Raw genomic sequence first — 22,870 nt, 5'->3', positions numbered from 1 at the left:
ATGTTTCTACTTGTACCAGACTACTTCTTTTCTGCTCCTCCTCTTCATCATTCACCCAGAATAATTCACTTTAGAGAGAGGAGAGAGGAGCTCACTGAGGGATCAGTTACATGCAGCCCAACAGGTCTATGGGGAGGGGAGGAGAAGAAGGAGCTAGAATGATCCAAAAAGACAAGCACAGAAAATAGAGTATTCAAGAGCTTACTGTGAGTGTTAGATCTCTGGCAGTGCCGGAATGACAGCTTGTGCTGCTCTCTAATGTCCTCCATGCTGCTGCTGCTTCTGAGGGTGTGATATAGAGCTATGCAATGGCCAGAAATAGTGCCGCTCCTCATGTACACACATAGGGAAAGGTATCCTGAAACATTTGTCAAAAGTTTCTTCTTTTAGAGCAGGTGTCACTTTTTTAGTACCTGAAACTATATAACTACATAGACATTTGTTTCATTTGGAAACAACCTGAAACCTGGTGGATAAACATCCCAAAACAAGTTATCAGAGCTTCTATACTGTGGGAAAGGGGATTACAGTAAATTTACCTGCACAGATTATAGTTTAACATCTAATATAAAACACCAGTGAGTAGAGAACAATAGCTGCATCATGTCTTTTACTTCAGTCACATCTTTGCCAGAGATGCACTCATGTGTCTACTGGTTAATATTAGTCTGTATATGCATTACATTACTGATCCTGAGTTACATCCTGTATTATACCTCACTATTCTGCTGGGGTAGTCCCTGTGTATGTACATTACATTACTTATCCTGTACTGATCGTGAGTTTCATTGTATATTATACTCCAGTGCTGCACTCACTATTCTGCTGGGGAAGTCCCTGTGTACGTACATTACATTACTGATCCTGTACTGATCCTGAGTTACATCCTGTATGATACTCCAGAGCTGCACTCACTATTCTGCTGGTGGGGTCACTGTGTACATACATTACATTACTGATCCTGAGTTACATCCTGTATTATACTCCAGAGCTGCACTCACTATTCTGATGGTGGGGTCACTGGGTACTGTACATACATTACATTACTGATCCTGAGTTAAATCCTGTATTATACTCCAGAGCTGCAATCACTATTCTGCTGGTAGGGTCACTGTGTACATACATTACATTACTGATCCTGAGTAGTGATGAGCAAATAGTAAATGCAAAAAACAAAGTTTCAGCAGCACGAGAAAAAAAAAGAGAATGAGGGTGCAAGTCTCACCAAACCGGACCCAGGTTCGTATGTAATATCCAAGAAGATGTAGGAGACCGCACTTCCAAAAAAGAATATCCACTTTATTCACACCAATGCAACGTTTCGGCTATATGTGTGTAGCCAAAACGTTGCATCACTGCTTGAGAAAGGCTACACACATATAGCCGAAACGTTGCATTGGTGTGAATAAAGTGGATATTCTTTTTTGGAAGTGCGGTCTCCTACATCTTCTTGGATGAGCAAATAGTAAAATATTCGAATATTCGACTATCTCCCGAATATTCGATCGAATATTAGATCCCATTAAAGTCTATGGGAACAAGTATTTGATTATTGAAAAACATCTATTCGACCACTTGGAGGTAAAAACCGGAAGCTGGGGGATTTGAACCCTTATCGAATATTTATCGAATATTCTGCGAACTATTCGATAATATTCTATAGATTGAATACCTTACTATTCGATCGAATATCTATTCGATCGAACAGTATTCGCTCATCACTAATCCTGAGTTACATCCTGTATTATATTCCAGAGCTTCAATCACTATTCTTCTGGTGGGGTCACTGTGTACATACATTACATTACTTATCCTGAACTGATCCTGAGTTACATCCTGTATTATACTCCAGAGCTGCACCCACTATTCTGCTGGTGGGGTCACTGTGTACATACATTACATTACTGATACTGTACTGATCCTGAGTTACACCTTGTATTATACTCCAGAGCTGCACTCACTATTCTGCTGGTGTAGTCACTGTGAACAGAGACTAGTGTAGGGACAGCCATGAGATGCTATGTACAGACAATGAACAATGAGGGAATGCAAGTAGAATTTAGCTTTGAAGCCTACAAAATGAGAGCATCTCTGGATGTAACTGCAGTAATCGACATAATGTAACTATTATACTCATGTCACTGGTGTTATCTTTATATCAGACATTTTACCATAATCAGACGTAGGAAGTATGTTCCGTCTCCTATAGATGGTCAATGATGAATAGTATAGCACTGTATAGTACTCAGTTCCGCTCCTTATTTTGGTTGAAAAAAGACTGACAGAAACACTGTGGGGGACATTTATTAAGTCCGACATTTTTTACGCCGGACTTAAAAATGTCCCCGCATCTCCTGCGCTACGGAGATTTATGTAGAGGCATACTGCCTCTTCATAAATCCCACGCGCTCCGGTGCGCACGGCCGAAAACCTACGCCAGCTGAGGACTGGAGTAGGTTTTCGGCGTATCTTTTGGCGGAACGAATGGTGAATCGCGTGGACTCTGAGTCTGCGCCCTCCCCGCCCCCGGCGTACCCGGCGGAAAGTGCCGATTTGCGAATATTTTATTAATATTTCGCAAATATTTATTAATAAAATAATGCGTAAATCAGCACTTTCCGCCGAAAAAACCCTGTACGCCCGTTGATACATGTCCCCCTGTGTGTGAACATAGCCTTAGGGCCCTAGTCCACCGTACGATTATCGTTCAGATTATCGTTAAATTGCTACTCGTTCGGTTGAATAGCAGTTAACGACTAACGACCTAATGAGAAATCATTAATCGTTTAATAAGACCTGGACCTATTTTTATCGTTGCTCGTTCGCAAATCGTTCGCATTGAATAAGAAGTCGTTCGGTCGTTCGCAGTAGAGACGAATGCAATAGCTACAACAAGACGACCGCAAGAACGATCATAAGTAACGATTATATTTCCATGTAAATGGGTGAACGATTTCAGGTCTTTCATAATAGCGGTCGTTTGGATTGTTTATCGTTAACGATTATGCGAACGATAATCGTCCCGTGGAATAGGGCCCTTACTTAGATTGTCAGCCTTTTGTCCAAATATTTTCTCCAAAGCTATAAAGTGGTGTTAGGAGTTAATGGGGCGGAATCAGCTAGCTGATTCCCTTTAAACAATTTTTTTTTTTTATTAAAAATTATTGTAAATTGGTACAAAATGAAAAACAGAAAAATGTAAACAAAAAGTTTATAAAAAAAAACACAGAAGGAAAAAAAAGCCCCATCCAGATACATAGACGTGATTTTTTGTGATTTTCTGTAAATATGCCCTTGGTAGGAGACAGTAGTTTTTTTTAGTAGATCTTTGTCACAAATATCTAAAGTTCCATGATGCATTGCCTTCGTGTCACTGGCAGAATTAAAGGGGTTGTCCAGCGAAAATCTTTTTCTTTCAAATCAAATCAATATAGATTTTTAATTTGCTTTTATTAAAAAATTCTAAAGTCTTTCCATACTTTTCAGCTGCTGTATGTCCTGCAGGAAATGTTGTTTTCTTTTTAGTCTGACACAGTGCTCTCTGCTGCCACCTCTAGAGGGTCCAAGACAGGAACCATAAAAAGCAGAGAGCACTGTGTCTGACTAAAAAGAAAACAACATTTCCTGCAGGACATCCAGCAGCTGAAAAGTATGGGAAGACTTGAGATTTTTAAATAGAAGTAATTTACAAATCTATATAACTTTCTGACATCAGCTGATTTGTAAGATTTTTTTTTCCTGGATAACCCCTGTAAGAATTCAGCTCTAGCCGTGATCCGGATGTGATAAGATGTGTATAAAGCAAGTGCGATATGGTAACAAGAAGTCAGCAGAATTATAATTTCAGCTCTGGCTGTGATCTGAGTGTAATATGTGTTTAATGCAAGTGCGATCTGGTAACAAGAAGCCAGCAGAATTGTTAATGCAGCTCTGGATGTGATTAGAGGATCAGATATGAGTACAATATTAGTAAATATTAGTACAATGACACAAGGGCACAATGCTTATAATGTCTAATATGTTATATACACAGATACATTTTCCGCTGTGACCTCTGCGACCTCGGTAATTCGCTGTACATATTTGAATGATTTTCTTATCAGTCGCGTAGAGTCGCCCGTCCCTCTATCGACTGTGTCACCGCCGCCATGTCTCATCAGATTTCCGCTAGAAAGTTCTGATACTGTTATCTGCTCTGTCTGACAAGGAAGAGAACTGGATGTACTTTGTGTAACCAGCCGCCGCATAGAAGACGCCCATCCTATAATAGTAATAATGATGGTAATAAATCATACAAAATAATACCAATAATAAACGCATGACTCCTAATACTGGACAGCAATAACAACATAACAATCTAAGTAGTAGAGATAACAATAATCGGGTGGTTTGGTGGTCTCGTTGTATATAAAGGGTACACAGGAGCTGACCTACTCTATATGCAGAGGTTTCTGATCCCAGCAGTTTAACCCTTTCCATGCTGTGACATGCAGTGAGTGAGCCGACAGGTGCCGCACCTTTAGGCTATCTTCACACTTTGTATGAGACTTGCCATGGGAATGGCCGGTGTCAAAAAAGATCATCCCGGCCGGTACTGCCACTGAATTCTGATGCGGGCGCATCCGTGCGCGCCCGCATCAGAATTCCCCATTGCTCACAATAGAGCGTGCAGCCGGAGCCGCACGCTCCATTGTGTGTACTGACAGCGTTTTCGGTGGCCGTTATTCACTGAATAGCAGACGGAGAAAACTGACATGTCAGTTTCTCGCAGAGCCACTAGGGATCCCGGACGGAGTGTATACTATGGGGGAGATTTAGCAAACATGGTGTAAAGTGCCCCTAGCAACCAATCAGATTCCGCCTTTCATTTTCCAAAGAGTCTGTGAGGAATGGAATCTGATTGGTTGCTAGGGGTAGCTGAGCCAGTTTCACTTCACACCATGTTTGATAAATCTCCCCCTATGTGTATACACTCCGGCCGGGATTCCATTGAAGGCAGCACTACATAAGCTACGTAGTAATCATGGCCTATGTTGCAAATCGGCAACAACGGCCGTGATTATTACGAAGCTTATGTAGTGTGAACATAGCCTTAAGGTGTCTAATCAGCCCTTCAATACAATCTCAGGATGCTGATTAGTTAGCACAGTAATCGGGGCCTTTTGACGGCCTCCATAGCTGCCATGCACAGTCTTGCTCAGTCAGGCAGTAGATACAGAGAACTGATTACTCTGATCAATATGAATATTTTAATGATTGCATATAAATATCCACTAGGGGGGCCTAAAAGTGTAAAAAAAATTGTTTTTAAAAGTAAAAAAAGGTCCATTCCCTAATAAAAGTTCAAATTGTCTTCGCCTTTTCTCATATTCTTTAATTAAAAAAATTTAAACAAAGGAAAAAAAAATCTAAAAATGGACTATTAATGTTCTTGATTAGAGAGGAGCAAACCTGGAGCATGCTCGAGTCGATCCGAACCCGAACGTTCGGCATTTGATTAGCGGTGGCTGCTGAACTTGGATAAATCCCTAAGGCTATGTGGAAAACACGGATATAGTCATTGGCTGTATCCATGTTTTCCAGACAACCTTAGAGCTTTATCCAAGTTCAGCAGCCCCAGCTAATCAAATACCGAACGTTCGGGTTAGGATCGACTCGAACCCGAACCCGGTTAGCTCATCTTTATTCTTGATCCCTCAAGGTGATTTGCAGATTTTTGACTATATCCTCTATGAAAGTAGAATAAAAGGCAAAAAAGTCATATCTATCCCATACTAGTACATACTAGTAGCGCAAAGCAAACGAGCCATTATACCACTCTATAGATTTAAAAAAATGGTAAAAGTTAGAAAAGTCAGGATAGTAAATAATTTAAAGACTTTTATTTTTTATTTTTTAAAGTTAGTAAAAAAAAAAATATATATATATATAAATGAGGTATTGTTGTATTCATACCGACCTGCAAAATAAAGATAATATATCAGTGCAAAGTATCATATCATACTGCAAAGTGAACTGTGTGAGAACAAAATCCTTCGAAATTTACAGAACGGGAGGTTTGGGAAAATGAAGAGTTAAAAGTTATGGCTCCCAGAAGGTGAGGAGTTACAGACGTGAATGAAATCCCTTATGAGAGCGAGGGGTTAATAATAAAAATAACAATAATTGTAATAGATATTAGAGGAAATAACATAAAACACGTAATAAATAGTGTCAGTAGTGATTAACAACCAACGGAGTGAAGTGAATAGATATCATGATAATGTGATTACTATAACAATGACAACAGTAAGAATAAGAATAAGAATATATTTTATATAATTGTGGAGAGTCAGTAAATATATAAAGATACTTATACACGGATGGAGGACTGGAGATGGGAGTGAGATGATGGAATGAGGGATGATGAGAGTAGTAGGATACTGGATGAGCTAAGAGCACAGTACAGGCACAGAGGTGAGAGATGCAGGAGGATACAGCATGGAGGACAGCTCTATACATCACTGGCACACCTGCTGTAACAGGAGAATGTGATATTATTCCTGGAGAGCGCGGACGTTCTGGGGGATATCCGGCTCACACGGACGCTCAGTCACAGACCACCACATCTGCTCAGGGGGGAGTTTTTCCTATTCTCACTGAGGCTGTCATTGTTATTATAGTATATCTGGGGTCTGCCTGTTATGGGGGGGTCCTGGGGCTGTCACTGTTATTACAGTATATCTGGGGCTGTCACTGTTATTACAGTATATCTGGGGCTGTCACTATTATTATAGTATATCTGGGGTCTGTCCATGTTATGGGGGTCCTGGGGCTGTCACTATTATTATAGTATATCTGGGGTCTGCCTATGTTATGGGGGTCCTGGGGCTGTCATTGTTATTATAGTATATCTGGGGTCTGCCTATGTTATGGGGGGGTCCTGGGGCTGTCACTGTTATTATAGTATATCTGGGGTCTGCCTATGTTATGGGGGTTATGGGGCTGTCACTATTAGTATAGTATATCTGGGGTCTGCCTATGTTATGGGGGTCCTGGGGCTGTCACTCTTGTTATAGAATATCTGGGGTCTGTCTATATTATGGGGGTCTTGGGCTGTCACTGTTATTATAGTATATCTGGGGTCTGCCTATGTTATGGGGGTCCTGGGGCTGTCACTATTAGTATAGTATATCTGGGGTCTGCCTATGTTATGGGGGTCCTGGGGCTGTCACTCTTGTTATAGAATATCTGGGGTCTGTCTATATTATGGGGGTCTTGGGCTGTCACTGTTATTATAGTATATCTGGGGTCTGCCTATGTTATGGGGGTCCTGGGGCTGTCACTATTAGTATAGTATATCTGGGGTCTGCCTATGTTATGGGGGTCCTGGGGCTTTCACTATTCGTATAGTAAATCTGGGGTCTGCCTATGTTATGGGGGTCCTGGGGCTGTCACTCTTGTTATAGTATACCTGGGGTCTGCCTATGTTATGGGGGTCCTGGGGCTGTCACTATTATTATAGTATACCTGGGGTCTGCCTATGTTATGGGGGTCCTGGGGCTGTCACTATTAGTATAGTATATCTGGGGTCTGCCTATGTTATGGGGGTTCTGTGACTGTCACTATTATAATGTCTGAGGTCTGTCTATTATAGAGCGTTTTGGGGTTTCACTGTTCTAGTATATTAGAGGGTTGTCTCTGTTGGGGAGTCACTATTATAGTACATTTGGGGTCTGTCTCTGTTATGGGGGTCCCGCGTCCGTCACTATTATAGTATATTTGGGGTCTGTCTCTGTTGTGGAGGTCTGTGTCAGTGACTATCCCTATAGCATATTTGGGGTCTGTTGGGGAGCTCCTATGACTGTCACTGTAATTATAGTATATTTGGGGTCTGTCTCTTATGGGGGTCCTGACGCCTCTTTTTGAAAAGTTTATTTGTCTTTCTGTAATGTCTGAATTTTGTACCCTCAGACTTATAAATCGTTGCAGAATATGTCGGCACTATATAAACATGTATTATTATTTACATGTTATTATTATAATTATTAATGGTTAATATTATTATTTACGGTTGTTATTATTATTTAAATGTATTATTGTTATTTACGATTATTTACGGTTATTATTATTATTATTTACATGTATTATTGATGTAATGTTTGTGGATCAGACTACATTTTATAGATCAGTAAATTGCAATCTGCAATTGCAGATCTGCAACTAAATGCAGGTCACCTGAGTCCTCCTATAAGGCCAGAATAATAGTCATTTATACAAGGTGTGGTCACTGCTGCTGCTGCAAAAAAGAATAAAATAATAATGCGAATAGTCCTTAAAGTCCCCTCCTGTATTTTTATACTATTAGATTGGGTTCACACTACGTATATTTCAGTCAGTATATTTCAGTCAGTATTGCAACCAAAACCAGGAGTGGATTAAAAACACAGAAAGGCTCTGTTCACACAATGTTGAAATTGAGTGGATGGCTGCCATATAACAGTAAATAACGGCCATTATTTCAATATAACAGCCGTTGTTCTAAAATAACAGCAAATATTTGCCATTAAATGGCGGCCATCCACTCAATTTCACCATTGTGTGAACAGAGCCTTTATGTGTTTTTAATCCACTCCTGGTTTTGGTTGCAATATGAGGACCACAATACTGACTGAAATATACGTAGTGTGAACCCAGCTTACTATGCAAGGATATGCAACTTTTATCTCCATGGTTACAGACTACAAAAAAAAATTATGTAGTCAGATTCTGCATCAAGCACAGTCTGTTCCTTCTTAGTAACAGATCAGGCAGTGGTGTAATACATGACTACTACATCAGACTACACATGGCCACATGGCTTAGCTTTGGGAGCTGTGTACACAAAACAGGATGCAATTTGTTATGAAGACTGTTTATACGGTTGCTTTATTTATTACAAACAGCATAGAGGGTAAAACCTATGAATCCTAATGAATCGAAGCATAGAAATGTACAGTGACATATTTGCTTTTATATGTAGCAGTAACCTTGCATTTCACAGCGAGGATTCTACTACAGTCACAGTATAGGATCCTATAGATGAATAATTAGATAACTGGGTACACACTGCCACCTGCTGGTGAAAGGAATGTACAACACTCTGGAATACCATACTACTCACACAACTATTATTATAGTCTATAACTCTCTGTAACAGTAATCCCACACCTTCCACTCTGCAGCTTTTGTATAACTACAGCTCCCGTCATGCCCTGACAACATTTCATACATACATACCCACTGGTGCATTTCATTTGTCAACATGTGGTTCTCCAAGTGTTGCAAAACTACAATTCTTATCTTGTCCTGACAACTTCTCATCAAATATACATTCTGTACAATATACATTCCCAATAGGTGTCTCTAGCTATTGCAAAGCTACAACTCCTATCATGCCCTGGTGTCTTTTTTGCCATAATATGTGCACATTCACCTTGTGATCCTTAACTCCCTTCATGCTGCTGCACACAGGTGTGGGAACACTATTGGAACAAATTCAGGCTAATGCTGGGAGTTGTAGTTTTGCTCTGTCAGTCCTTTCATCCTTCCCAGTAGCTGAATATTCTTCAGCTGATATCATGTCTTCTTCTTACAAAATATAGTTGTTTCTATAACAAAAAAAAAAAAAACCTGTTCATCCAGATCCACCTAGTTCATGAACAAACTGTCAGAATAAGAGTAAGAACTAATGTACAAACGTGGCTGTTGTAATGAAGAAGCAAAGGTGGAATGTCACTGCCTGGCAAGGTTCACTGTGATAACACTATGGGCGCTATCCCGCTGCCAGCTTGGGCGGGTGTGCTGTGAATAACGGGCGACTTTGGAGTCTATAATAATAATAATAATAATGATCAGTAATTTGCTAATTTTCTGGGTTGTGCAGTTGTCAGAACAAACAATTGCCTGGATCTTACACTAAGATCTGCCGCATCTTCTGGGCAATCTTCCAATCCCCTCATGGCTTCCCGTTCGCCCCACGTACACTCGCCTTTTTTTGTTGTTCTCACTATTCAGGGGAACACGTAGCAAAATTAAGGATAGTGGAAAGGTGGGCTCAGGAGGGTAGCGGGACAGTTCTATACAGATCATAAGTGTTGTGTGCCAAGAAAGACAGATCCAACCCAAGGAACAGACAGTAAGGATAGACCAGCTACACAAGTATATTATCCCGCCAAGAGTACAGACCAGCTATATCATCTGCTGCAGGGGCGTAGCTAGGATTCATGGGGCCCCATAGCAAAAAAACTATATGGGGGCCCCCTCCCCTACACACAACACAAAGTACTATCTATTGATCTCTCTCTCTCTTTCTCTCCATATATATAAGTAGGATAAAGATATGTGCGGCTACTCTTATAGGCTTGTCCTCACTCACTGACAGCAAGAATAGATCCTGAAATGATGAGGAAATTTAAAAACAAAGTCAATGAAGATGCAGAACTTTCTGTAATCCAATAAGTTGGATGTATTAGTTACTATAGGAAGTTGCTGCTGACAAACCCCACTGCGTATTATTGTATTACCTAATCCTCTTCCTATAAAAACAACCCTATAGTAAGTCATTGTGATCAGAGAATGAGGATTGTCCAAAGTAACAAATACCAAATTATACAGTACAAGGTATATAGTGGGAAGCCTCTATGTTAGGTGGTGTCACCTCTCCATGGGATCAGGTCCAGGGCTTCATATTACAGAAGGATTATAATAAAAGTTCCCTCCAAATGTCCCTGATCGGCTTAGTCACCCCAGTCCTATCTCATCTATAAAAGCAGCATTACAAGCCGTCCGCCATCCAGCAGGGAAACAGTCAGTAATCAACATGCAGCCTCCAGTGAGTATATCTCTCATCCCCTTATCTCATCCGCTCTTTTTGCCCTGTTTCATGCTTTTTAGGCCGGCCGTCATTTTGATGCCAAAACTTGGCTGTTTTATGCAGATTAAGGCTATGTTCACACAGCGTTTTTTCATCTCCGTTTAAAATGACGTCCGTTATTTTGAGTCTAAAATAACGGACGTCATTTGGCTGTCTGGCCTCCTCTTGGTGTTTGCACATTATTTTAGTTTGGTTACTAATTGGACTTTGGATGAGGCTTAATTGAAAAGTCCTTTGAATTTAATAGTAAAAACAGAGAAAGAAGGGTGAGAAAAGAAAAACTGTGTGTGAACAACTAATAGAAAACAGGAGACAATGGTGTCCAGTCTAGACAATGCTCTGTAAGTCAAATAGCCTAGACTCCTGATACACTGTAACAAAGTAGCAGATAGAGGTGTGCAGCTACTGGTGGTTCTAGTAGCTCACACAGTATAATTTACATTGGATACAATTGTATTTGTACAATTATATTGTTTATTTTTATTATTTTGTAACAATTTAAGTAACAGTAATGGTTTTAAAGTGTCCCTGTCGTTATAACTTTCAAAATCGAAATCAACAGTAGATGTGATATAAAGCAAGTTTGCAATGTACATTCATTATTTTATTTTTTTTGCTATCATGCTGTAAAACAAAGCTGTACTTACCAGAAATCCAGGTCCAGTCTCCTGAAGCTTGCTATATAACAGCTATACTTACTGTATCCAGGTCCAGTCTCCTGAAGGCAGCTATATAACAGCTATACTTATTGTATCCAGGTCCAGTCTCCTGAAGGAAGCTATATAACAGCTATACTTACTGTATCCAGGTCCAGTCTCCTGAAGGCAGCTATATAACAGCTATACTTACTGTATCCAGGTCCAGTCTCCTGAAGCCTGCTATATAACAGCTATACTTACTGTATCCAGGTCCAGTCTCCTGAAGGCAGCTATATAACAGCTATACTTACTGTATCCAGGTCCAGCCTCCTGAAGGCAGCTATATAACAGCTATACTTACTGTATGCAGGTCCAGTCTCCTGAAGCCTGCTATATAACAGCTATACTTACTGTATCCAGGTCAGTCTCCTGAAGGCAGCTATATAACAGCTATACTTACTGTATCCAGGTCCAGTCTCCTGAAGTCAGCTATATAACAGCTATACTTACTGTATCCAGGTCCAGTCTCCTGAAGCCTGCTATATAACAGCTATACTTACTGTATCCAGGTCCAGTCTCCTGAAGGCAGCTATATAACAGCTATACTTATTGTATCCAGGTCCAGTCTCCTGAAGGCAGCTATATAACAGCTATACTTACTGTATCCAGGTCCAGTCTCCTGAAGGCAGCTATATAACAGCTATACTTACTGTATCCAGGTCCAGTCTCGTGAAGGCAGCTATATAACAGCTATACTTACTGTATCCAGGTCCAGTCTCCTGAAGGCAGCTATATAACAGCTATACTTACTGTATCCAGGTCCAGCCTCCTGAAGGCAGCTATATAACAGCTATACTTACTGTATGCAGGTCCAGTCTCCTGAAGCCTGCTCTATAACAGCTATACTTACTGTATCCAGGTCCAGTCTCCTGAAGTCAGCTATATAACAGCTATACTTACTGTATCCAGGTCCAGTCTCCTGAAGCCTGCTATATAACAGCTATACTTACTGTATCCAGGTCCAGTCTCCTGAAGGCAGCTATATAACAGCTATACTTACTGTATCCAGGTCCAGTCTCCTGAAGGCAGCTATATAACAGCTATACTTACTGTATCCAGGTCCAGTCTCCTGAAGCCTGCTATATAACAGCTATACTTACTGTATCCAGGTCCAGTCTCCTGAAGGCAGCTATATAACAGCTATACTTACTGTATCCAGGTCCAGCCTCCTGAAGGCAGATTTTCTGACTTGTGCTGGTTGTAAAAAAACAGACTAAACACATGAATTCCGACCACTACAGAGAGTCACAGCTCAATGTGTCCATCAATCACATGACTGCCTTCTCTCTGTGAGCGCTCAGATGGCCTGAGATACACTGGACTTCCTGTTTTCTGACTGTTTCTGTTTCTTGAGGGAAAAGAAGTCAGAAAACAGGAAGTGCCTTGTTTTCTGTGAAAAAAATATGTAAATTGCAAACTTGCTCTATATCACATCTACTATTGATTTAGATTTTGAAAGTTATAACTTTTTTAAGATATACACTGTACAAATGGTGCAGGAAAGGCCCCACCTATGCTTAAGAACATAAGGTAAAGAGAAAAGTCCATTCAAGGGAATCTGTCAGCACCTGGAGCCAACCCGAGGGAGAGAACTGCACTGGGTTGTGTGAGTATGTGCATGGGGGGGGGGGGGGGTAGCCATCTTGTGGAAAGAGGTGCAATGCTGCCTCCGGCCACCAAAGAGTGTCAGACAAGGGTGATGTGAGCCGTAGCAGGTGCGTGGTCTGCCTCCATGGTAACTGTGCCACTTAATGGCCCCTAAGGGCCCTATTCCACCGGACGATTATCGTTCGCATAATCGTTAACGATTAACGATCTCAAACAACCGCTTTTGCGAAAGACCTGAAAACGTTCACTCATTTCCATGGAACGATAATCGTTACTTCTGATCATATTTGCGATAGTTTTTTCTTCGCTATTTTTTCGCTATTGCGTTCGTATTTACTGTGAACGACGTCTTATTCAATGCGAACGATTTGCAAATGAGCAACGATAAAAATGGGTCCAGGTCTTAGAAAGCGATCAACGATTTCTTGTTCGGTCGTTAATCGTTAACTGCATTTCAACCGAACGATTATGGTTTAGATTTGAACGATTTAACGATAATCTGAACGATAATCGTCCGGTGGAATAGGGCCCTTAAAGAATCCACCATAGAAGAAGTTCTTAGACCAGATAAACAGTGCATACAGCGCCCAGATAGTGTATACTGCGTCCAGCTAACTACCATATGCACAGGGAAGTGCTCAGGGAAATACTGAACACATGACCAGGAAAATGAGATGTATTTGGGAAAACATATACCATAGCCATAAAATGCCGGCAGCGCCCAGTGAGGGGTATACATCCAGTGCACACACCAACTCCACTAATTCTCATTATCTCTGGTCACCTCCTCCTTCTCACAGATGTATAAGTGTCAGATGCCATTGTCCAAGAAATGGTGGATTGTGGGTATTGGACTCTTGGTGTTGCTGATTGTGGCTCCGACTTTAATTGGTGTTTACATGACGCAGAAGCATACGGAGAAGGTGAGTGTTACCAGTGATACAGGGGATGGCTGGAAATCTGACTTTTTAGCCCATGGCTGACAGACGCCCTTTACTCCTGCAGATGGTGACGCTGGTCTTCAATGCCAGGGACGGGCTGAGGGTTCAACAGACCATTTCTGTCAATCAGCAGGAAGACATGGCGGCCATATTTGTCAGCAGCAGAAACTATTCCGGTGCTGTGTTATATGATTACCGGAGGGTGAGATGTAGAATATATGCATAGAATATAAGTGAAGAGCTGTTCTGTGTGGTCTAATGCACCATGATACAGACCTCATATGCATCAGCAATCTCCAATCTTCATATTCTATTATGAAAGTCTGTCTGTCTGTCCCATATAGACTTCCAAACGCCTGAACCGTTTGACCCCAAATTTGGCACACAGATACATTGGGTGCCCAGGAAGGTTTTAGCGAAGGTCCCGTCCCTGCAAGATGTACAGGAGAGGAGGGGGAGGGGGAAGAGCGGCGCCACATAGAGATGAATGGGAAAATCTCCTTAGCAACCAATAGGATTACTGCTTTCATTTTCACAGGGAGTTGTGGTTGCTAGGGAAGCTGCCTCACAACATCCACAGTAATAACTGGTAGATCCCCTACTCCATCTATACAGTACATGTATATACAGGACCCCCTACTCCATCTATACAGTACAGGTATACAGGACCCCCTACTCCATCTATACAGTACACGTATACAGGACCCCCTACTCCATCTATACAGTAAATGTATACAGGACCCCCTACTCCATCTATACAGTACATGTATACAGGAAACCTGAAGACGCCCCATCCTCACTCACCAATTAGCATCAGGACTGGTAGGTAATAGCTCCACACGTCACATTTAACACCGCTACACCAGACCTGACCAAAACCACCACACCAGACCTGACCAATACCGCCATACTGTGAATGGATAACACTGCCACACCAGACCTGACCAATACCGCCATACTGTGACTGGATAACACCGCCATACCAGACCTGACAAATACAGCCATACTGTGACTGGATAACAACTCCATACCAGAACTGACCAATACCGCCATACTGTGACTGGATAACACTGCCACACCAGACCTGACCAATACCGCCATACTTTGACTGGATAACAACTCCATACCAGACCTGACCAATACCGCCATACTGTGACTGGATAACACCGCCACACCAGACCTGACCAATACCACCATACTGTGACTGGATAACACTGCCATACCAGACCTGACCAATACCGCCATACTGTGACTGGATAACACTGCCATACCAGACCTGACCAAGACCACCACACTGTGACTGGATAACACTGCCATACCAGACCTGACCAATACCGCCATACTGTGACTGGATAACACTGCCTCACCAGACCTGACCAATACCGCCACATTGTGACTGGATAACACTGCCATACCAGACCTGACCAATACCACCATACTGTGAATGGATAACTCTGCCATACCAGACATGACCAATACAGCCACACTGTGACTGGATAACACTGCCATACCACACCTGACCAATACGGCCACACTGTGACTGGATAACACTGCTATACCAGACCTGACCAATACCGCCATACTGTGACTTGATAAAACCGCCCTACAAGACCTGACCAATACCGCCTTACTGTGACTGGATAACACCACCACACCAGACCTGACCAATACCACCATACTGTGACTGGATAACACCACCATACCAGACCTGACCAATAACACCATACTGTGACTGGATAACACTGCCATACCAGACCTGACCAATACCGACACACTGTGACTGGATAACACTGCCATACCAGACCTGACCAATACCGCCATACAGTGACTGGATAACACCGCTATACCAGATCTTACCAATACCGCCATACTGTGACTGGATGAATCTGCCATACCAGACCTGACCAATACCACCATACTGTGACTGGATAACACCGCCATACCAGACCTGATCAATACCACCATACTGTGGCTGGATAACACTGCCATACCAGACCTGACCAATACCACCATACTGTGACTGGATAACACTGCCACAGCACCTCCACCAACTCTGTACTACAGGTATACAGAACCCCAAACTATACACTACAGGTATACAGGACCCCCTAACTATATACTTCAGGTATACAAGACCTCCACCAACTTTATACTACTGGTATACAGCACCTCCACCAACTCTATACTACAGGTATACAGGACCCTCTATACACACTGACACTTTATACCAGGGCAGCGCCGGGTACATTTTCTAGTATATATATAAATATTCTGCTATTTCTTGTTTCCACACAGAACCTTATTGGGATCCGGAAAATGAACAGCAGTGTGTGTCATGTGCTGAGGATGGAGAGATCCCAGACTCCATCTATACAGGATATACTCACACTGATGGAAAATGTCAAGACCCAGGCAAGTGTCAGTAATGCTGTGACTATTGGGGGGGCAGGGGACACAGTCAGATCCCGCAGAGTAAAATAGTTAATAAAAAGTAATTTCTTTCAAATCAACTGGTGCCAGAACAGGTAGGTCTAAGAACAGGTAGTAGAAAAAACAGAAAAAACGCAAGGCAGAGCGCCTCATAGCATGACACTGAGTGGGTAGATGGCAATCATGCAACGTATAAAGGTATAGGCTCACCTGGTGGGGTTGTGAGAAGTCACAACCACTATAAAGCGTATTCAAATTAGCAGAGTAAGTGATGGTCGCTGCTGAGGACTCTCCACCGCAGACTCAAGGTGTGCGTAATCAATGGCAAAATCCAAAAACAAAAAAGGAGAAACTGTCCTCGCGCAGACCAAGTGTAAATTTCTAGTTTATTAATACATACGAATCCATAGGTAACGCGTTTCGAGAGTCTTATGCTCTCTTTATCCTGGAGGTTTGATAAAGAGAGCATAAGACTCTCGAAACGCGTTACCTATGGATTCGTATGTATTAATAAACTAGAAATTTACACTTGGTCTGCGCGAGGACAGTTTCTCCTTTTTTGTTTTTGGATTTTGCCTAAGAACAGGTAGTGGAAGGCAGTGGTCTGCCGTAAAGTGAGACCCCTAGTGGTCAGGAATTTAGAGCTTTTTTGGGGGGGAGTTAAAGGGGTTATCCAGCGCTACAAAAACATGGCCACTTTTGCCCCTCTTTTGTCCCCAGGTCAGGTGCGGTTTGCAATTAAAGGGGTTGTCCGGCGATAAAAAATTATTCACAGAATAACACACATTACAAAGTTATACAACTTTGTAATGTATGTTATGTCTGTGAATGGCCCCCTTCCCCGTGTTTCCCCCCACCCACGCTAGACCCGGAAGTGTGGTGCATTATACTCACCGCATATCGTGTCGTCCACGGTCTCCGATCGTCAGCAGTGACGTCTTCTTCGGGAGCTTGGCGGATCTTCCCGAGTGCCGGCCATCCTCTGCAGCGTCATCCGAAGCTCAGCCGCGATTGGCTGAGCATAACTGTGCTCAGCCAATCGCGGCTGAGCGGCTGATGACGCGGCCACGTCATCAGCTGCTCAGCCGCAATTGGCTGAGCACAGTTATGCTCAGCCAATCGCGGCTGAGCTTCGGATGACGCTGCAGAGGGCGGCCGGCACTCGGGAAGATCCGCTGGCCTTCATTAGAAATCCTATCTGGCTGCATCACCGAAGGGAGGGGATATCATTACACTGGGGGGCTCTAGGCCTGCCTCCAGTGCATAGAGCTGGCTGGTGTACATGAAGAACACCGGCACTGAGTGAGGCAAATGGTTGGACCACGCCACCGCGATCCCTGCACTGGTGCCGACAGGGAAGTAAAAAAAAGTCACTCCTCCTGGTGGTACATTCACTTTAAAGAGGACCTGTCACCCCTGGTGATGGGGTGACAGGCTCCTGACCCCCCGTTAGAGCCCCCTATACTCACGTGATCCCGCCGGGTCCCGCTTCTGAAGATGTTTGGGTCACGGAGATATCGGCGCCCGAAGCCCGGCGCGCGTGCTCCTCAGATGAGTCCAACACTTATAGAGAATGACAGGAGAGTCCAGCGCTCCGTCATTCTTTATGAGCGTTGGACTCATCTGAGGAGCGCGCGCGCCGGGCTGCAGCGGCTGAGATCTCCGTGACCTGACCATCTCCAGAAGCGGGACCCGGCGGGATTAGGTGAGTATAGGGGGCTGTAGAGGGGGGTCGGGAGCCAGGTTCCCTTTGAAAGGAGTAATTTTTGGTAAATGAAGTGATATATGTTAGTAAGGCTAGGTTCACACTGCAAAAGAACGCATGAAAAACGGATTGCAAAAAACGGATTCATTTGTGTGCATCCGTTTTTCCATTGACTTCCATTATAAAAAAAACGGATCCGTTTTTTTTGGCGGACCAAAACACGTTGCTGACCCTATTTTTCTGGACGTTAAAAAAAACTGATCCGTTAAACGTACGGTCATTTACTTGGAAATCTGGTTCAACTAAAAATAACAAATAAAATGTTAAGAAAGTGATGGAAACACCTCTGGATGCATCTGGGAAAGCAGGGAACACAGTTTACATGAATCGCTATTACCGGGGTTTGCGATCCTCTGCACTATAGCCGATGTGTCTCATGGTTAATATATTGAATTAATAAAACACATTTTCTGTCTAATAAAGTCCCTTTTATTGTTCAATAATTAAATGTAAACGATTCCATCATTTTGCAATTAAATATACTGTTAAAATAAATATATATATAAATAAATGTATATTTATCTATATATTTATTTTTTGACAGTATATTTAATTGCACAATGATGGATTCGTTAGAATTAAATTATTGACCAACGAAACTGAATTTATTTAAACGAAAATTTGTTTTCTTAATTAAATATTAATTAGTACAGGAAACTCTATAAGCCGGTAATTCATATGCCGGCAATAGAGCATTCTGTACTAATCATCACTTAACTTTAATGAAAACATCAAATGTTTCTTCTAATTATGTTATGACAATAGCATTATTAGAAGAAACATTTAGAATTATATGTGCGCTCAGCTGATTGGCTGATCGGCTGAGCGCACATATAATAAGCCGGTCCGCAGCACAGTGACTTCATTGTGCTGCGGACCAGCGAAGAGACGACATCGGGGTGAGTATAGAGCTCTCCCCACCCCCTCCCCGGCACTGCACCCCTCCCAGCAAGGAAGGGGGGGTCACTTAACCCCTTCCTTGCTGGGATGGGTGCAGTCTGACATCAGTCTGGCCCCCAGGGGGTTAAGGGGGATGCAATACATCCTCCCTTAACCCCTTGGGGGTCAGACTGTAAGCAGCGATCTGTAAAGATGCTGCATACTGTAAGGAGCACAACACCGCTCACAATGATGGGTGTTGTGCTCCTGTTTGTGTGTTTTTTGTGTGTTTCTCTCTTTTTGTTTTTCAGATATTGGTATCCTGGGGATTACGTCGGATTCCGTGGACTACGTCGATGACCAGCGTTTTTTTAATGTTTTTTTTAATAAAATGGTCAATGAGGGGTGTGGGGGTGTTTTTATTTGAATAAAAAAATTTGTAAACTTGTGTCTTGTCTTTATTTCTTTACTTTATAGACTTAGTAGTGGAAGCCGTCTAATAGACGGAATCCATTACTAAGTCGGGGCCTAGTGTTAGCCGGTATAAAATGGCTAACACTAACCCCCTATTATTACCCCAGTACCCAATGCCACCAGGGGTACTGGGAAGAGCCGGGTGCCAGTGGTCCCGGAGCGTCAAAATTGGCGCTCCTGGACCGGGCGGCAGCAGGCTGGTAAGATTTAGGCTGGGGAGGGCCTAAACCAATGGCTCTTCCCACCCTGGTGTTACCAGGCTGCGGTCGTTTGGTTTTTAACCCGGCTGGTTATAAAAATAGGGGGGACCCTATGCGTTTTTTTTTAATTATTTATTTATTTAAAAAAAAACGCATAGGGTCCCCCCTATTTTTAGAACCAGCCGGGTTAAAAACCAAACGACAGCAGCCTGGTAACACCAGGGTGGGAAGAGCCATTGGTTTAGGCCCTCCCCAGCCTAAATCTTACCAGCCTGCTGCCGCCCGGTCCAGGAGCGCCAATTTTGACGCTCCGGGACCACTGGCACCCGGCTCTTCCCAGTACCCCTGGTGGCATTGGGTACTGGGGTAATAATAGGGGGTTAGTGTTAGCCATTTTATACCGGCTAACACTAGGCCCCGACTTAGTAATGGATTCCGTCTATTAGACGGCTTCCACTACTAAGTCTATAAAGTAAAGAAATAAAGACAAGACACAAGTTTACAAATTTTTTTATTCAAATAAAAACACCCCCACACCCCTCATTGACCATTTTATTAAAAAAAACATTAAAAAAACGCTGGTCATCGACGTAGTCCACGGAATCCGACGTAATCCCCAGGATACCGATATCTGAAAAACAAAAAGGGAGAAACACACAAAAACACACAAACAGGAGCACAACACCCATCATTGTGAGCGGTGTTGTGCTCCTTACAGTATGCAGCATCTTTACAGATCGCTGCTTACAGTCTGACCCCCAAGGGGTTAAGGGAGGATGTATTGCATCCCCCTTAACCCCCTGGGGGCCAGACTGATGTCAGACTGCACCCATCCCAGCAAGGAAGGGGTTAAGTGACCCCCCCTTCCTTGCTGGGAGGGGTGCAGTGCCGGGGAGGGGGTGGGGAGAGCTCTATACTCACCCCGATGCGTCCTCTTCGCTGGTCCGCAGCACAATGAAGTCACTGTGCTGCGGACCGGCTCATTATATGTGCGCTGAGCCGAACAGCCAATCAGCTGAGCGCACATATAATTCTAAATGTTTCTTCTAATAATGCTATTGTCATAACATAATTAGAAGAAACATTTGATGTTTTCATTAAAGTAAAGTGATGATTAGTACAGAATGCTCTATTGCCGGCATATGAATTAACGGCTTATGGAGCTTCCTGTACTAATTAATATTTAATTAAAAAAACACATTTTCGTTGAAATAAATACAGTTTCGTTGGTCAATAATTTATTTCTAACGAATCCATCATTGTGCAATTCAATATACTGTCAAAAAAAAAATATATAGATAAATATACATTTATTTATATATCTATTTTTTTTAACAGTATATTTAATTGCAAAATGATGGATTCGTTAGAAATAAATTATTGATCAACGAAAGTGTCTTGATTACAAAGAAAATGTGTTTGATTAATTTAATATATTAACTATTAGAGGCATCGGCATTCGGCATCATTGCCGGCTATTTTTGAAGTACTCCGTACGGACCGCCTGTCAATCCACGGCCGCATATTCAGCCGCAAACAATGGTCTTGTTCATTTTTTACGGGTCCGTTTACGATAGGGCCGTAGATTCATACATAGTGTGCACTGTGCAGCCGTATATCCTATACTTCCAAGCATACACACGAACCACCAAAAATACCGCCGCACAATTACAGCCGCAAATACAGCCGCACTGTTACAACGTGTGAATCGAGCCCCCAACTTGTCAAATAGATGACACCATGAAATTTTATCTGGTCACTGATGCAACAGACTGCAATAAATGATTGGAGTTTGTAACTTTTTTTCTGTGTAACATATCATATTTTTATTTATTTTTTGCTCAGAATACATCCAGTGATTACCAGATCACATACAGCATTGTACAGGAGCAGAAGGCACAACCTGCAGATGTGGGGATGATGGTGAACATTCTCTGCAGCAATGTCGACATCTACTGGGCAAAATTGGTAAGACACATGCCCATGGAGGTTTGGATTTATTCCTGATCTGTAATTTCCAGGTAATATAGTAACATAATATTCCCTTACAGCAGCACAACCTATGACTTTCTTCACCCCATGAGTCAACAGCAAACAACCAGACAAACAACAAATAGAAATTTTTAACACCTGAAAACTATATTGGGCCCTAACCTCGAGCTGTTGTAAGGGAGGTAAAGGAAATATGGAATTAGAATGTAAATCAGTTTTTCCTTAATCCGGCCGGCAGTACAAGGCTACCATCCTAGCAGCAATGGAAGGAGAAGGCGTTAGCCATCTTATGCTCCATAGACAGCCTCTTTAATGGTTGTCACCTACAGTACCCTTATACAAGAGTAAAAGAAGCTAAAGAGCCCACATCAGATGTTGGGTTGGGGACTGATATTTTAAGGGGTCTTTCCCATTTTCAGGGTGAAGCAATGGCAATGATATTACAATGTAATGGAGGATGCTTGTTTTTCAGGAGACTCCAGGACTGGTCAGGCGGTTTAAATGGAAGCTAAAGATTGACGTTTCCGTTTTCATAAGGTTTAGAAGAAAAAAAAGAAAGTAATGAGACTACAGATTTTGACAGCTTTTGTTAATGGGGGGATTGTGTCTATGATCTTCAGAGGAACCAGGCTATGAATATAACCGATAAAGCTGCTTAACCCACATGTACCAGAATCCTTGTTCTGCATTGCTCTTGTAACCCCCCCCCCTCCCATACTTTACCCTGAAGGCGGCAAAACTGCGCAGAATAAAAACAGAGTTTATAAATGAAATGTCTTTATTGTCAGACGTGATTTATTTTGTATTTGATGGCAGCGCTGTGGCATGTGATAGTCGGCAGTGTGGGTACATGATGATGATGCTTGGGGGTCCACCTAACCGCCCCCCAGTGCACAGAGACGACACGCTAGAGTAGTGAGTGTGCTTTCTCTATGTAATAGATGCCCCCCCCCCCAGGTTCAACTAAAGTAGGTGCGCTCTGTGCATCC

At 42.5% G+C, this 22,870-nt stretch overlaps 1 protein-coding gene across 2 annotated transcripts in view; it reads left to right on the top strand.

Moving 5' to 3' along the window:
- The window catches only part of LOC138769675 (surfactant protein C-like), a 30,321-nt gene extending 7,686 nt beyond the window's left edge, over nt 1–22,635 (top strand). Inside the window, exons 3-8 of one of the 2 annotated variants that reach the window (XR_011359281.1) lie at nt 14,001–14,123; nt 14,206–14,343; nt 16,437–16,553; nt 21,735–21,857; nt 21,941–22,063; nt 22,354–22,437. Coding sequence is in view for 1 of the 2 variants with exons in the window: in XM_069948283.1 (XP_069804384.1) it covers nt 14,001–14,123; nt 14,206–14,343; nt 16,437–16,553; nt 21,735–21,857; nt 22,354–22,443 (591 nt within the window). In the remaining variant the exon portion in view is untranslated. Of the gene's footprint in view, nt 1–14,000; nt 14,124–14,205; nt 14,344–16,436; nt 16,554–21,734; nt 21,858–21,940; nt 22,064–22,353 lie in introns of both variants that reach the window. The other variant, XM_069948283.1, reaches the window with a different exon arrangement.
- The last annotated feature ends 235 nt before the right edge of the window (nt 22,636–22,870 follow it).

The sequence above is a fragment of the Dendropsophus ebraccatus genome, chromosome 12, assembly GCF_027789765.1.
Source record: "Dendropsophus ebraccatus isolate aDenEbr1 chromosome 12, aDenEbr1.pat, whole genome shotgun sequence".
Lineage (NCBI taxonomy): Eukaryota > Metazoa > Chordata > Amphibia > Anura > Hylidae > Dendropsophus > Dendropsophus ebraccatus.
The sequence above is the reverse complement of the archived record's forward strand: the minus strand, read 5'-3'. Positions and strand labels throughout refer to the sequence as shown.